This window comes from Pleurodeles waltl, chromosome 7 (assembly GCF_031143425.1).
Source record: "Pleurodeles waltl isolate 20211129_DDA chromosome 7, aPleWal1.hap1.20221129, whole genome shotgun sequence".
NCBI classification, from domain to species: domain Eukaryota; kingdom Metazoa; phylum Chordata; class Amphibia; order Caudata; family Salamandridae; genus Pleurodeles; species Pleurodeles waltl.
The window spans coordinates 1,284,436,936-1,284,453,500 of record NC_090446.1 but is presented as its reverse complement, the minus strand read 5'-3'; the positions used below and the strand labels follow the sequence as shown (position 1 = coordinate 1,284,453,500).

General features: G+C 44.1%; 1 protein-coding gene across 2 annotated transcripts in view; it reads left to right on the top strand.

Moving 5' to 3' along the window:
* Window positions 1–16,565, top strand: part of LOC138246180 (uncharacterized protein ZSWIM9-like) — a 135,849-nt gene that overhangs the window by 55,645 nt on the left and 63,639 nt on the right. For both annotated transcript variants that reach the window (XM_069200504.1, XM_069200505.1), the window contains exon 4: window positions 12,431–12,489. In XM_069200504.1, coding sequence (XP_069056605.1) covers window positions 12,431–12,489 — 59 coding nt within the window. The remainder of the gene's footprint in view (window positions 1–12,430; window positions 12,490–16,565) is intronic.

The window sequence follows — 16,565 nt, the reverse complement described above, 5'->3', positions numbered from 1 at the left end:
ATACCATATTAAAAAGAATTGGTGAGACTGGGAGAGCAATAGATGGTTTCCTAAAGCAGCTCTTCACGTGTGTGCCATCTGGTACTATTTCCAAGTCCCATTCTGTTCCAGAGTGTATTCCATACATGTGACAGAATATTTCAATATGTTCATGCATGACAGGTGTATGGGTTCCAAAAGGTCAGAATTACCGTAATGTGTAGTTCCCTACCACATCCCAGATATTCAAAAAGTTAGGAGACGACACCTCATTCAGTTTATAGTGACATGCTTCATCAGAAGTGCCTTTTTATCCAAATTGGGTGTGCTTAACCTCCAATGGTGAGCTCGAGATGAATTTTTAATCTGTGTAAGAGCTGGTATCCAGTCTTTGATATAAAAGCGGCTAAGGATACACCCAAGATTAATCTTCATTTAGTGAGTACCATTGCCATGGGTAAAACAAAGTATATTCTGGATGATTATTGAAAATGTTTTATACGTCCGTTGAGATTTGCCGACATGTTTCAGCAATTGAAATAGCCAAAACAGGTCTTTGGCTTTCTTCAGGGCTCTACCTGTCCCAGCTAAATTGTAAATACAGTTCCATTCGATGTTATTGTTGGCAAAGGCTATCAAGTAACTTGATGTTTATCAAAAACATACCCTACACCAACATATGTTTATAAGTCTTGGCTACAGTATCAAGAACGTATGTGAGTATTGTTACCATACCCATTAGTGAGCACAGCAACTACACACATTATGAAAAACCCAAACCAATTTTGTGTGCACTTCACACAGGTATGACTTCACAGCCAAATACAAACCGTACGCACCTATTACATAGTGCACACATGGATGTATATTAAAGTGTAAAAGCAGTGTGGTTCCCAAATTGGAGCACAAATTTACCCTATTCTGGGTTTCATTCCAGTTGCATCCACAAGAGGCGGGCTGCACGCCTATGTAGTCACACACTTAATGAGAGATGATCTTTGTTTAAAAAATATGTATATAATTTCAGTGGGAATACTTTTGTTGCCTGAATTTAGTCCTGAGTTGTACCTGCCATTAGACAAACAGTATATTGTGTATGTAGGCTGTTGCATATTTAAAGAGCTGTTAAGCATGATGTCTGTCAAACACGTATTCATATGTAAACTAAGTATAGAGGATTAATTAAAGAGATTATCATCTTTCCCCTTTGTCACTCGGAAACGCTTATTCAACCCTGGGGTGTTACGTTTTGCCAAGGTTTGTGCGGTGTAGAAGGAGCTCCATTAGAGTTCTCTCTGAGGATTACTTTGTGACAAACATTAAAGCATGCAGGGCTTGACGAGCATTGAAATGTTGGCTATTGTTTGTGTTGTGGCGCTCAGTTAATGGTTGCTTTTCGTCATGGTTAAGTAGCGATGATTGATGTATTTATCTTCTCTTGTAAGGCAAACAGATTTAAACAATCATCTCCCAGCATTCAAACTTTAGCTCTAACACACGCATATTTTGGACTCGCAAATGATAGATACATGCCTCTAATTCTCCATAGGTTCTGGAGGCACGCGCTTCAACAAGTGAGCAGTGCCTCTTCTGCGCCTACATCATGTGGTAAAATGTAAGTTGCGTGGATAGAGGAAGTGGTAGAATTCCAAACAAATAGCTGTTCTCTGGTGCCACTACCATTTTTCCTACCTGGCCCCTTCTAATAGAGATAATATAAGATGGGCCATCTTATTGGAGGATCTCCGTTGTCTATCACCATGTTTTCCAGGCTACTGATAGCGAAAAGTTCTGTGTTTGAAGCCCAGTGGGTAGCCATTTCAGCGTTTGGTTATCTAATATTAGCCTGGATAGTTGTTGTAGATGGGAGCAGCACCCTGCTTTTCTGCTTGTTCACTTTATATCTTGAAAATTCAGAGAGGAAGAAGTATAGTGTTGTTTTTTGAATAACACGAGGGGTGTGGTATTCCTACACCCCTGGTGTTATTCATTGGGGGGGAAAAAACATTTTTATGAACTACTGAGTTTGAATAACATTTCTTTGAAACATTATTCAGTAAAATGTGTGATGCATGCTAGTATTCCCCCAAAATATTCATAATGGAAAAATCATTGTAACAAGTTCCAACAAGATATGGGAAACCTAAAAATAAACCAGCATTAGCAAAGCCAATAGGTCTGACATTGGTGGTCCGCCTTTTGGTTTTGTCAATGCGTGTTTTGTTTTGATATGGTTTTTGTAAAACTTTGTCGTGGGAGCTGCCGGGCTCTTGCAATCATACCAAACATTGGCAAAAAGAAAAAAATATTTTTGGATCAATAAGCACACCTTTCCACAGTAGTTAAGGAAGTTGAACAAAACTACTTTATGCGCCAATATGCTCCTTGTGAAAGAGTTGAATGCTCTCGCTCACAGTGAAGCCAGACGATAAATAAAGGGATAGAATTGAAATAAAAACAAAAGGTCCCAATTCTTAAAGAAAATCACAAAAGTGCACCCAGGGTATATGACCCTATTAGTGTAGACTTTCGGCTTTCATGAATTCACAAGAATTAAGACGTAGGCTAGGAAATTGTACTCCTAGAAAATATTTGTGAACTGCGTTTTAGCACAAGCAAATATACATGTGTAGATTTGCTCATTTTAAAATCTATTCAATGTTTAAAAGTTCACTTTTCCTCCAACCACTTTTTCCCCACCCTGGAAGAAGTTTTACTTCTGTCCTTGTCAGGAGTAAATTTCCAACCTTTCTCTGCATGGGAAAAGATTAGAGAAGAGCTGGTGAAAAACCCTAAAACATGCAAGTTAGTAAGTTTGCACAGACTCAAGGGCATTCCAACCCTGGAACTATTGCTTACCCCCATCTCCAGCCCCTGTATATAGATCTGCTGAAAAGTGGCAAAATAAGGGAATTGCTAGTATTGAAACCCTACAATAGTATGAGCCACGGCGTAATCAGAGATGCTATTATCAGAGCTCCTATATGATGAGATTGTGCCGTAATTTGTCGCCACAGTACATGGCACCATAGGGACAAGTGGATTGTTTTTACAGGACAAGTAGATTTATGAAACAACCTGTCCAATGGACAAGTAGATATTTGATCAAATTCCACACCCCTGCCCCTCGCTGATCAGTTCAGAAATGGCCTCAAATCCTGATCTGCGTCCTTCCCCATAGCATCTTGAGGCCCTCCGGGTAATAAGCTATGCTTTATAAATACCTGATAGATTGATTGAGCTGCACTTTGCCGCCTGAACGGTGTGGCAGTGCTTTTCTTTATGGCGGCCCCCTCTCGAAAATGGGGTTGCGGACTTTGGACGGCTCGAGGGCAAACAGCTTGATGGGTGTGGTAGTACTCCTCTTCAGAGCCCCCAATCCCCCCACACATCCCCACCCCTGTTGCACCCCTCCTCCTCCCAGCCTCCTTCCCCCCACCCCCCACAAATACAGTCTCGCCAATTTTGGTGGCACACGGACGAATGGCCAATCGGTGCCCCAGTCCTATCTGAACCATAATCCTAAAATTTAGCTTCAGGGGTAAACTCAAGTGGATCCCCAGTGGACCTCCTTCCCTCCTTCTCTTCTGGTATCAGCAGGCATGCAGATGCTGGCAATCTGCTCTTCAGGCCAGGTGGTTTTGATTCTCCATGGTGATGTCCCCTCACTGGGCAGGGAGACCAACTGATCTTGGTACCCAGTCCTGGTCACAACAGGCAGATGTCTTGTTGAGCTTCGCCTTGTCGAAGTACAGCCATGATCTGGCTGATTGACGGTTGACAATTTAGGAGACTCAAGCTCCCCTTTTTACAATCCATTTCCAGACACAGATGTGAGTAAGTGTCTCTGTTTTTGATATTCATGTTTAGGTTGTTGCTTCCTTTGAAATGATCACTTGTTTATTCTGTCCTTTATCCAGGAAGCAGTCTGTTGCAGCAGAAGCAACACCAAGTTTGATAGCCCCACAACAAAGTGGTTGTTGGATCACATGTGTCAGCCTCATCAATATATGCATAGCAAAATATTACAAAGACTCCAGACCAGCTCTTTATGATTCCTGGTCTCTGCAGTGTTTCCTTTATCAGCCCCATTCTCAACCTGAGATGTGCCCAGGCCACACTGATCAGTTACCTTTTCATAATCAAAGAGCCCCTTTGAAGTGCACAGGTAAGCCTGGCTCTCCTTTCTTCCAGTGTGTGTCCCACCATGGTCTCAGGAATGTAGAAATCTACAGATCTGTCTGTGGGAACTCTTCCACATCCACTTGCCTTTTCAATGCCTTGGGTTTTCAAGATGGAAATCACATGGCACCCCACTGACACACACACACACACACTTCACGGCACCCACATGCGAACTCACACGTGCTATATATACCTACTTGCTAACATAATGTAGGACCACTTAAGCATCCCACAGTGGATCTTTACAGGTAGCCCCTTCTCCAGTGACACAGATTTAAAAAAGGCCTTTTCCCTCTACTGATTATTATAAAAACTGTATGCTGTCATCACTGCCCTGGTGTTTCTTAACAGTTAAGGGCACTAGCCCTTTATCCCCAAATAGGGCAGCACTTTGGGCGGCCGTCCTGGTCTAATATGACCACAATCTGTGAGACAGACAAAGGACATGGTGTGCATGCATGACCCATGTTCGTCCATGACCAAAAATCAGTACAGAGAATCCAGATATCTTTGCCACTGGGGCACTGAGGGCAAGGGTGCACGTTAGTCACCATGTAAGGGATTTCCCCATCCTAAGAGCGTAGTTCGCCTTTCTAGGTCTCGTAGTGACCACTCCTGGCATAATAATGGCCCTATTACTGTCATATTGTCAGCATCCTTGTCTTATTGTGGACATGGTCTTCGCATGTAGTTTCCTATGATTTCTGCTTGTCAGCCTGGTGAAATGTTGGTTTCTATGATATTTTGTGGTTACCACCGGTATACAATGGACATCTCTGGCATGTGATTGTGAAACAGGCAGGCTCTGTCCTTGCAGGTGAGTAGAACATTTAATCACTTGATGAAAAGCATTATGTGGTGTTTGTGGGCCAAGCCTGTAGATTTACTCAAAATGAAATTTGGTGTTTGTCTGACAAACGTTATGTATAATTTGGAGAAAATGATTTCATTTCTATTTTATAATTAGAACTGATGTTTAAGCGATAATAAAAACGTAGAGGCATGTATTGCAAATGCAGCCTCTTTGGACCAGGGTGCAGGTGCTGCTTTTAATGTAATTTCATGATTCATGTTGAGGCACTTCATCTATATGAATAAATGTTGTTATGACATTATCATCAGTACTGCTGAGTTAAGCCAGAGCCTGCAGGATTAATTTAACCTTAGGATGTATCTTCATTGTGAATTGTAACTTCCCCGTAACGTGACCTGCTGTCTACTGTGTGGCGTAAATGTTTTCACCTTGCCATCTGTTGTACCATGCACTTCTGTTGTTTGCAAACTCGCAACATTTGCAACAGTGATAGGTTTTATAGAATGTGTAAACAAAATCATTTTACGGGTCTGAAACATTTTTCAGACTCCTAAAAGAGCTTCTGTGACAAATCGTAAATAGGAGAGTGAGTGAAAGGGACATACCCTTTCTATTTTCGAGTCACATAGGTATTTATCAGTGTTTTGTAATCGCAAACCTTTGATCAGTTTTAAACCGTACCTGTTCCTTTAATACACACAGCTTGTTTTTTATCCCAATTGGGAGAGCAAATTCAGGGACAGTTGTAAGCCTCCATTTCTGCATATCCAGCTAAACACAGGGGGTCGTAAATTTCAATATACCTAAATATCATTCATTAGACTGATTGTTTTGTAACACCCTGTGATTGGAAATTTGTGACAGGGCGTATTAGTACATAGGTTGTGTAGGTGCCATCTGTATTTACTATTTTGCGACCTGCATGCGTGAAGCTGTGGATTCTCAGTGACAGTGTATATGTATGTATGTATGTATATATATATATATATATATATATGTGTGTTTGGAAGTAAAGGATGTGAAAATGAAAGAAGAGGGGCAATAAAAATGAAAGAAAATAGTATTGGTCACTTCTTGCACATGGTTTGAGGTCCTAATAGCATACCTGACTATTTGTACTGCCTGTAAAAACCTCTTGCTTTTCAAACACGTTTAGAGCATTTTTAAGTCAAAGGTTCCTAAAAAGTGTCAATCTGTGTGGAACTGTAACACCTGGTGGTGAGCCTCAAAGGCTCATGCCTTTTGTTACAGCACCCCAGGGCATCCCAGCTAATGGAGATGCCCGTCCCTCCAGCAACTGCCCCCACTGTGACACCCTTTGTAAATAAATTAAGAAAATATATTTTTCTTTATACAAACTATGGCCTGAAGTTAAGTTTTTGAGTATGTGTTCCTCATTTATTGCCTGTGTGTGTACATAAAATGCCTAACATTACCCTGCTCCCAGTACATGCTTTGTTCATGGCCACAGAGTGACAAAGGCACTCACCCAATGTGGCCAGAAACTCGTCTGGTTGTGGCAGGCTGGCAGAAACTGGTAAGCCTAGTCACTAGGAGTTGGACTGGTATTCAGGGGGCATCTCTAAGATGTCCTCTCGGTGTATTTTACAATAAATCCCACACTAGCATCAGTGTGCATTTATTGTGCTGAGACGTTTGCTACCAAACTTCCCAGATTTCAGTGTAGTCATTCTGGAACTGTGTAGTTCGTATTTGACAAACTCCCAGACTATGTACTTATGGCTACCCTCCACTTACAATGTCTAAGGTTTGGCTTAGACACTGTAGGGGCATAGTGCTCATGCACGTATGGCCTCACCTGTGGTATAGTGCACCCTGCCTTAGGCTGTAAGGCCTGCTAGAGGGGTGACTTACCTATGCCACAGGCAGTGAGAGGTGGGCATGGCACTCTGAGGGGAGTGCCATGTCGACTTAGTCATTTTCTCCCCACTAGCACACACAAGCTGTGAGGCAGTGTACATGTGCTGAGTGAGGGGTCCCCAGGGTGGCATAAGACATGCTGCATCCCTTAGAGACCTTTCCTGGCAACAGGGCCCTTGGTACCAGGGGTACCATTTACAAGTGACATATCTATGTGCCAGGGCTGTGCCAATAGTGGGAACAAAAGTACAGTTTAGGGAAAGAACACTGGTGCTGGGGCCTGGTTAGCAGGGTCCCAGCACACTTTCAGTCATAACTGGCATCAACAAAAGGCAAAAAGTCAGGGGGTAACCATGCCAAGGAAGGCATTTCCTTACACTAAGCCTTAATCAGGAGTTCTGAGCTAGCTTACTTTGCTCAATTAGTGCCTCGCAGCATGTGATCCAAAGTAGAGGTTATTCTGCTTCTCTGCTCTCTACATGAGGACCAGCTGTGGGACTTCTTCACACATGAAATAGGCTAAGTTCTGTCTGCAGAAATGAAAGCGCAGAACGAGCATCTGCAGCAGCTGTGAAAGTGTTCTCCAAAATAATTACTGTAATTAAGCTACGAGAACAGCATATATAATCCATTTTTTAGGAGTCCTAGGGTAAGTTATGGTTACTGTGATGAAGTTGTGACAGCGAGGGCCTTTTCCCTTTGCACTGATGGGGTTTAACGTACTGTTCGTCCCAAACCTAAATACCAAGTACATCCCTTTGGTACTTGACCATCAGGGGAGCATGGAAGAGTGGTCAGAACTTGCTCGGGTGGGGTTGAAGTGGGATAAAGACTAGGAACTCAATGATAATGTCTAAAGGAACCTCCTAATGAGCACTAAAAACCTTTGGAATGTATATAATAATCGAACACAATCAAACACAGGCCGTATACGAAAAAAACAATATATAAAGTTTACTATAATTAATGCTTAATACAAAATCAAATATATTTAGATGATTTAGAGCAGAATAAATTGTAGTTCCAAAACTGCTCAATGCAGAATTTGATCCCACTATACTTATAGATACAGCCGGATGCAGTATCTGGGTGCGTCTTAAAATCGGTTGTCATTTTTTTGAAGTCGTATGAGCTGTAGAGGAAACATCCTCTATAAACTACGGTGAAACCAGAATTCTACTGTCATAATCAGGACATTAAACTGGGCGCATAAATAGGGGGCAGTGTTCTGCATATCTACAGTCACCACAAGTAGCAGAATGGGATGTAGAAGGATAAATCAGGAAGTGCAAAGTGTAGAGCTGACAAAACGAATTCAACCCAGCAGCCTTTTCGGATTAAGCATTTAAATAGAGTGACCGAATTAAGTCGTACGTATTTAATAAAATGTAATTTATGCAATTAAGAATATAGAGGCAGCAGGAAATCCCATTTGAAACAAACAAATTCTGCAGAATACAAAAAAAGAGTACTTCGGGAAAATCTTTTAAGATTTTTGCCTTGCAGATGCCATGGAATTTGGGAGTTCATGCCAAATAAAATTACTCTAGTGATGGTAATTAGCGCTCCCGGTTTTACGGTATTTATTTTCTACGTGTTTTCATCCATGTTTATTTTTTGCTAATTTTATTTGTACTTATCCATATTTGTTTTGGGTTCTGTTAAAAAATAGAGCTGAAACTTGTATATTTTCACATGCAATTTAACATATAAATGTGCACGCTTGAATGCCTGACAAGTTTCAATGATATGAACACCCACAAATGACAAATCAGTGCTCTTATGTGAAAACAAGCAAATGTTAGTATCAACCTTGTGCATATCTACTGATTTTTAAGCCTCTTAAATAAAATTCCATTCATCTTTAAACGCCCTTACCTGTCAGTCCACAAGGCTATTGGCCTGGCAGTCATGAATGATAGCATTTCGAATCACTCAGAAACAACTAGTTTGTTTTTATCCACATTAAAAATAAATACATACAGCAAAATAAATGGCTTTGTGTCTGTATTTCCTGTAAGAATCAGTAAAAATGAAAAACAGGGAGCTTTATCGTAATATACACATAGTGAAACAGTAATCTTTTCTATATGTCTCATAGATCATTGTTCTGCCTCCTATTCACAAGCTCTTTTTCCTCTAGGTTTGGTTTCATCGCTATTTTTAGGGTCAAGCCTGCGAGTGCATGTGCTAGCGTGTTTGTCTCACTTGTGAGACTCTGTTGTGTACAATAAAGGGCTTGGAGCCCACCTGTCGCTACCCATTTGTTGGTTTGCGTGGCACGCTTCTTTACTGCCTCAGAATTCGTCAAGGCAGGCCTGCATTATTTCTATTCCTGTGTGTGGAGCATGGTCCAAACAGTTATTGATTCAATTTAATTAGTGCCTGTCTGCTGCTCCCGATGTGATTGAGGTATTGTTTTGTTCTTTTTATCTTCTAGTGCCCTGCAAACAGAAGGCTTGTGACTGGCAATCACATGCTCTGCATAACAAACAAAATTGCAAAGTTTTTTTTTTTTCTTTTTTTTTTTTAAAGCTAACTTTCTTTTATTTTTCCAAGTCGTGTTTTCTCACTTTCCACTCATGTTTTCTTTTGTTTTTGCTTGTGGGCGCTCTTCTCAAAAGATAACATGTTTACTTCTGAAATAATTCTTTAACTCGAAATCATGCGGTACACCCTGATCCACCCCACTCCAATCTAAACCACTCCCCCAGTCCATTCCACTCTAACCCACCCCAATCTAATCTGCCCCACTCCAGTTCACCCAAATCTAATAAACAATAATCTGCACCACTCCAAAACAATCTGCCCCATTCCAATACAGAACAACCTGTCCCACTCCAGTTTGCCCAAATCCAAGACAATCTACCCCACTCAAGTTTGCCCCAGTCCAAAACAATATGCCCCCTGCAATCTGCTGCACTCCAATCCAAAACAATCTGTCCCACTACAATCCAAAATAATCTGCACCACTCCAGTCTACCTAACTCCAATCTGCCCCATTTTAATCCAAAACAAACCACCTGATCTCATCTGCCCCACTCCAGCCTGCCACACTTCAGTGTGCCCCGCTCCAGGCCAAAGGTCTGTCCCACTCCAGTCTGCCCCACTCCTATCTGCCCCATTCCAATCCAGAACAATCCACCCCACTCCCACCCACTCAAACCCAGTCCACCCCTCTTCAATCCAGAATAATCTGTCCCACTCCAGTTTGCCCCATTCCAGTCCAAAACAATCTTCCCCACTCCAATCCAAAACAATCTTCCCCACTTCAATCCAAAATAACCTGCCCCACTCCAATACATTTCAATCTGCCCCACTTTTAATCCAAAACAACCTGTCCCACTACAATCCCAAACAACCCACTCTAATCCAATCCACCTCACCCCACCCCAGTCCAATCCACCTCACCCCAATCCAGTCCACCCACTCATCCCAGTTCTTCCCAGTACAATCATAACATCCCATCCCACACCAATCCAATCCACCTCCCCAGGTCCATCACTTCACCAATCCAATCCCGCTACCACCCATACAATCCACCCCATCCAGCCCATTCCAATCTAACCCACTCCAGTACACCCCACCCTAATCCACTCCAGCCCAATCCTCACCACTTCAGCCCACTCCTATCCAACCCACTCCACTTCACCCACTCCAACCTACCACACCCCACTCCAACCCAAACCATCCTACTCCAATCTACCCCACTCCTATCAAGTCTACTGCTACCTATTCCACCTCACTTCAACCCAATTCACACCACTCCAATACAATCCACTTTAATCCACCCCACTCCAGTCCAATCTACCCCACTCCAGACCAATCCACCCCACTCCAGACCACCTTAATCTACCCCACTTCAATTCAGTACACCCCCTCCAATCCAGTCCACCCCACTCCAGTCCAATCCACCCCACTGCAGTACAATCCAATCCACCCCACTCTAGTCCAGTCCACCACAACCTACCCCACCAATATCCAATCCAGTCCACCTCTCCAATCCACATCCACCCCAATCCGATATACCCCACTGCATTCCATGCCGCTGCAATCCACTCGCTGCATTTCACTCCGCTGCATTGCACCCCCTGCAGTCCAGTTTACCCTACGCCAGTCTAATATACCACACCTCAGTGCAGTCCACCCCGTCCAGTCCAATCGACCCCACCCACTCCAGTCCATCCCAGTCCAGTCCCCTACATCCGCCCTACTCAGTCCAATCCACCTTACTCCAATCCACCTCATTCCTATCTACTCCAGTCCACTCCACACCAATCCGATATATCCCAGTTCGATCCACCTCACCCCATTGAAGTCCAGTTCACTCCACGCCCATCCAATCCATCTCACCTCAGTGCAATCCACCCAGTCCAATCCACCCCTCCCAATCCAACACCACTCCCCAATCTAACCCCCTCCAGTTCACCCCATCCAATTTAAGTCGCTGCACCCTGCTACACTCCAATCCAACCCACTCCATTATACCCCAATCTACCCCGCCCCATTCCAGTTTAGCCCACTGCACTCCAGTCCAATCGATCCAGCGTCCGTCACTCAAATCCGCCCACTCAAATCCACTCCACTACAATTCACCCTAGCCCAATACAGTCCACCCCACTCCAGCCCAATCCATCCACCTCACTGCACTCCAATCCATCCCACTGCAGCCCACCCCAATCCAATCCACCACGCCATATTTCAATCCACCCCACTTCAATCCCACCCACATCACTCTAGTCCACCCCACTCTACTCCAGTCTACCTACTCTATCCCAATCCAATCCACCCCAGTTCAGGCCACCCCACCCCACTCCAGGCCATCCAGCCCGTCCCATTCAAATCCATCCATCCAGCCCGCCCCACCCCACTCCAGTCCAGTTTATCCACTCAACTCCAGTCTAATCCACCCCAGCCCTGTCACTCCAATCCATATCACTCACCCCAATCTAATCTATTCCACTCTACTCAAATCCACCCCACACAATCCATCGCACTGCCCTCCATCCACCCCACTCTTCCCAATCCACCCCATTCTACTTCAGTCCCATCCACCCCACTATCTCAGTCCACTCCAACCCAGTCCACCATATTCCACCCCACTCTACGACACTCTCACTGAACCATTGCACTCTACTCCCTTCTACTCAACTCTAAAACACACTACTCCTCCTACTCCACTGAACGACATTCAAACAAATCCACTCTACGATACTCTTCTTCCCTCCCTCCACTCTGACATTCCATGCTGCTATCTTTTAGCAATGCTGTACAGCAGCCACACTGGTGTACAACATGGCAAAACACATTGCCAAAGCCAATAGCAGTTGTCTAGGTGAGACCTAGTAGCTTTGCCAATGCTTGTTCCTTTTAATTTTTGCAGTCCCTGACTATTATGTCCTCTAGTTCTCCGACAGCATCAGGTCTGCACTGCTTTTTTTTTAACATAAAAAGCCTGGGTTCCCCTTGGCCACTGATATTTCACCAGGCATGGACTTCCCTTCCACACGCTGATTGAAACAGTTGGCTTTTTCTCATGCATTACTTATTTTTTCTTTTGTATTTTGACAGGAAAATATTTAAGTCTGAAGCTGAGCCTCCAAGCATGCTGGATATCTTAGAGGGGGAAGGTGAGTTTGTATAGATTTTTTTCTGGAAGTGTTCTAGTTCATGTGACTTAGAACTTGTAGTTGCAATTTGGTTGTTTCTAACCTTTGTCCTCAAAACCATCTCCAGATTCCCACCAAATCCTTCTCTTCCTCTTTTGAACCATCTGTGTCTGATTTTCTGATAGTGAATTTTATCACAATTTAACAGGATATCAAAAATATAATTTGCACTAGAACATCACCATAAGAATGTGTAGATACATTGAAAATACAAACTCCATGTGCAATATGTAATGACAACACAAGGACTCCTATCCTCCCACCTACTATCCACTGCCATTACAGCTCGGTTTTCAATTTGAAGATCATGGTGGTAAAATTCAAGGTTTCTATTTTCACTCAAAAGGAGTCATTGAGGGTGTGTGGCTGACCCTCAGGCAAGATGGCCGCTTACTATAGCAGCTCCTAATGCCCATCTGCTGAATCTCCAACAGTTCGCCCCTACATCCATCTTCCGCGAATATCTGGCTACTACCTTCAAGGCCAGAAGTAGTGGTGATGCTGACAGTCGCTCTATTTTATATCTGCCACCTATAAACCATCAGCAGTGGGGTTGCAGCCTCCCTCAAACTGAAGAGGCAGCCTCGAGTATATAACCTGAGCCAACAAACGGTAGAGAAGGAGGGCGACCACTGTTCACCCATCTTGGCCCCTGCTGCGTGCTGTGTACGCCCAGTGTTGGGGGACCTGCAGGATTTCTCAACCCCATGTTCACCACAAGGATTACAGACTACCTGGAATGGCAATGAGAGTCTGCAACAAGACGAACTAATGTGGCACTGCTCTGCATGCCCAGGGTTTGCGGGACCCAGTTTGTAAACTGTGCACAGTGAGTCTGCCTGGGAGCTCCCAAGAAGGGGGGAGCGAGACTCCATTTTACTGTGCTGAAGGTGGGCACTTTGGGTGCTAATGCACTGGCATCCCAATGCAGATCTGCTGATATATTTACAGAGGGCAGACAGCACTGAGCTACAACTAATTAAAAAGTATGTTATAAGGACTGCTGTGACTCTGCCCTTGACCCAGGTATGACCTGGATCCCTGGCCGGTGGCAGTGGCCAGGGCTCCCTATCTATACCTGTCCATACTGCCTGCAACTAGTTGTGCAGCCACCATAGCTCCTGCCTCCGACCTAGTGAATTACATTTTTACCATTGCCCTGTCATGCAGTAGTCACCAGCAAATTGGACTGTGGGAGCATCTTCTACTCCAGGATTGCTAAACTCATTAGAAGACTATAAACCATCCAGAACTCGGCAGGCAGATTCATCCTCAGTCTCCCACACAGAATTCACATCACATCTCCGGGAACTACACTGGCTTCTGATACACAAACATGCGCAATTGAAACTCCTCACACACATTTAAGGCATCACACAATTCATTTCCCCACCTCTCTGAACAGGCGTATCTCCTTCAGCCAACCAACCAACCAACCACACACCTCCACTCAGCATGACTTGTACAACTCCTGCTTGCACACATCACACCCATACACACAGATCCACATCAGAGCCTCCTCTCTTTTCTTGAATTCTGCAAGAAACTGGAGACCTGGCTTTTCAGTTAACCAACCTATCCTTGTCTGATCTAGGCGCACACACACTCGCTCAGCGTCCAGATACCTTTGCTGGTGTTAGTGCACTTCACAAATACTCATAAGATAACAATTGTGCTACAAGGGCTTAATCTCATGCATTGATATTCTACCAGTGCAGAATATATCTGGATATAGAACTACTGGTGTGAGACCCTGGTCTAGTGGATCTGCATCCTATCACTGTGCATAATTCATTTTGGTCATCAGCTCTGTTATACCTGTCATCCCTTACATGGTTTCCCCAGACTTTTTGCCTTCTGACCTTCTGTTTTCTGACTTTATTTTTTCTAGTTTTAGGATTTTGTGCACTTTACCACTGCCAACCAGCGCTACAGTGCAGGTGCTCTGTACACTAAAACCTGGTGATATTGGCTTCTCCACAATTGACATGTTTATTTTAACTGTAAGTCTCTAATACAGTGCACTATATCTGTGCCCAGGGCTAGTAAATTAAATGCTACTACTGGGCATGTAGCACTGATTGTTCCACCCACTACAGTAGCCCTGTAAACGTGGCTCAGGTCTGCCAATGCAGAGTCTGTGTGCGCAGTTTTAAACTGCCATTTTGACCTGGGAGCCCAAACCTTCCTTTTTTTTTTATATATATATAGGTCACCCCTAAGGTAGGTTCAGGTCAGCCCAGGGACATGGTGCAGTGGATTTAAAAAGTTGGACATGTACTTTTAAGTTTAACATGTCCTGGTAGTGAAAACTGTTAAATGTGTTTTTCACTACTGCAAGGTCTACATTGGGATTGCCTTGAAGTGTAACTTGCAGTTGGGAAGAGATGGAAATTAGGAGTTTGGTGTGTCTAGGCTCATAATTTAAATTCACAACGTATTATGAAATCAGATTTTAAATTCGAAGTCTGAAAATGGCACTTTTAGAATGTTGGCATTTTCAGACTTTAACCATTCTGTGCCTCTGCCTGTCTTTGAATACATGTCTGGGGTGGGTGACAGCTAGGCTTTGTGCATTCTCTCTAGACAGTCGCACACAAAGGGAGCTGGGGTGTGACATTTCTATCCTGATGGCCCATTACAGGCTTATGGATCTTCCTGGGGTAGATGGGAGGTAGGCGCTGACACACCTGAATGGGGCTGTGCCTCTTCTCACACAAAGGGCTGCATATCCCCTTGTAGGGTGTCTAGAGCCAGGAAACGAAGAGCAGGGACCTTGAACACTTCAAAGGCCTCTCTTCGAAGCTTCTCCCACTTCAGAGGCTCAACTTGGTATAAGTACTGGACCTCAAACCCCACCAAATCAGAACTTTGCTGGCACCAAGGACATTTTGCTTGGAATAAGAGCTGCTGTGCTGCAGGAGGGACTGCAGTTGTGCTACCTGCCTTACAGGATTGACCCGCTGCTCGCTGCTTCTTGCCTGGGAGTGAGGAGGACTTGACCTGCTCTTTACATCCTTGAACCCAACTTTTTCCAAGGGCTTGCTGGCTATGCCCCCTATTCTTGAAGTCTCAGGGCCATCAAAGACTTCCTTCCACTTGGCATCAGATGCTGGACTGAGCCAACTTTGAGTCCTCCCTTGTCTGAGGTGCCAAATCCAGTCCTGGTGCCCAGAAGTGGGCTGTGCAGCTGTTTTGTGGAAAAAAGTGATGCATTGATGCCATTGTGCTGCTCATAACTGACGCAGTGCCCCCAACACATTGCCTGTTTGGCGATGCAGGATTTAGCTGTGTGGTTCGGCGATGCAGCACCCATCCGAGGACATTGCTGCACAGCTCAATGACCACGCATCACCTGTATCTCAACAGAGCTCGACGCCGACGTGGGACACGAATGCGAGGCTTGACGACAACACATCTACCCGATTGCATGGATCGGATCTGACACATCAAGTCTTTGACGCAAACATTACATTCAAAGTACTTTTTCAGGGTGCTCTGAAGTCCTGTAGCCATTCTGCCCTCCATCATGGTTGGCCTGAACTTTGGATTCACCCCCAGTCTAGTGTGACCCCAAGTAACCTTTCAGCAGTATTGGCTCTAAAGCACTACATTGCAGTTTATTCTTTACAAATTCATATATTGAGCTCTGCGTATTGGATTTTTGTTGTTTTGGTGGTGTTTTACTCTGGTAAATATACTCTGTTTTTTCTAAACTGGTATGGAGTCTTTTGTGGTGTCTTTCACTGTGTTACTGTAATTTAAATGTTGCACAAATACTTAACACATTGCCTCTTATGTTAAGCCTTACTGCTGGGTGCCATGCTAACAGGGTGAGCACAGGTTAATTTAAAGTGTGTATCTTACTTGCCATGACTAGGATTGTGGTCCCTACTTGGACAGGGTGCATACTTCTGCCATCTAGAGACCCACTTTCTAACAAGCCGTAGCAGCACTTTTAGCTCCTAGTCTCCAAGGCCTCTGCTCCAAGTCTGCCTTTTCAGCATTATAGCTGTACTGTATGATATATTTGGTCA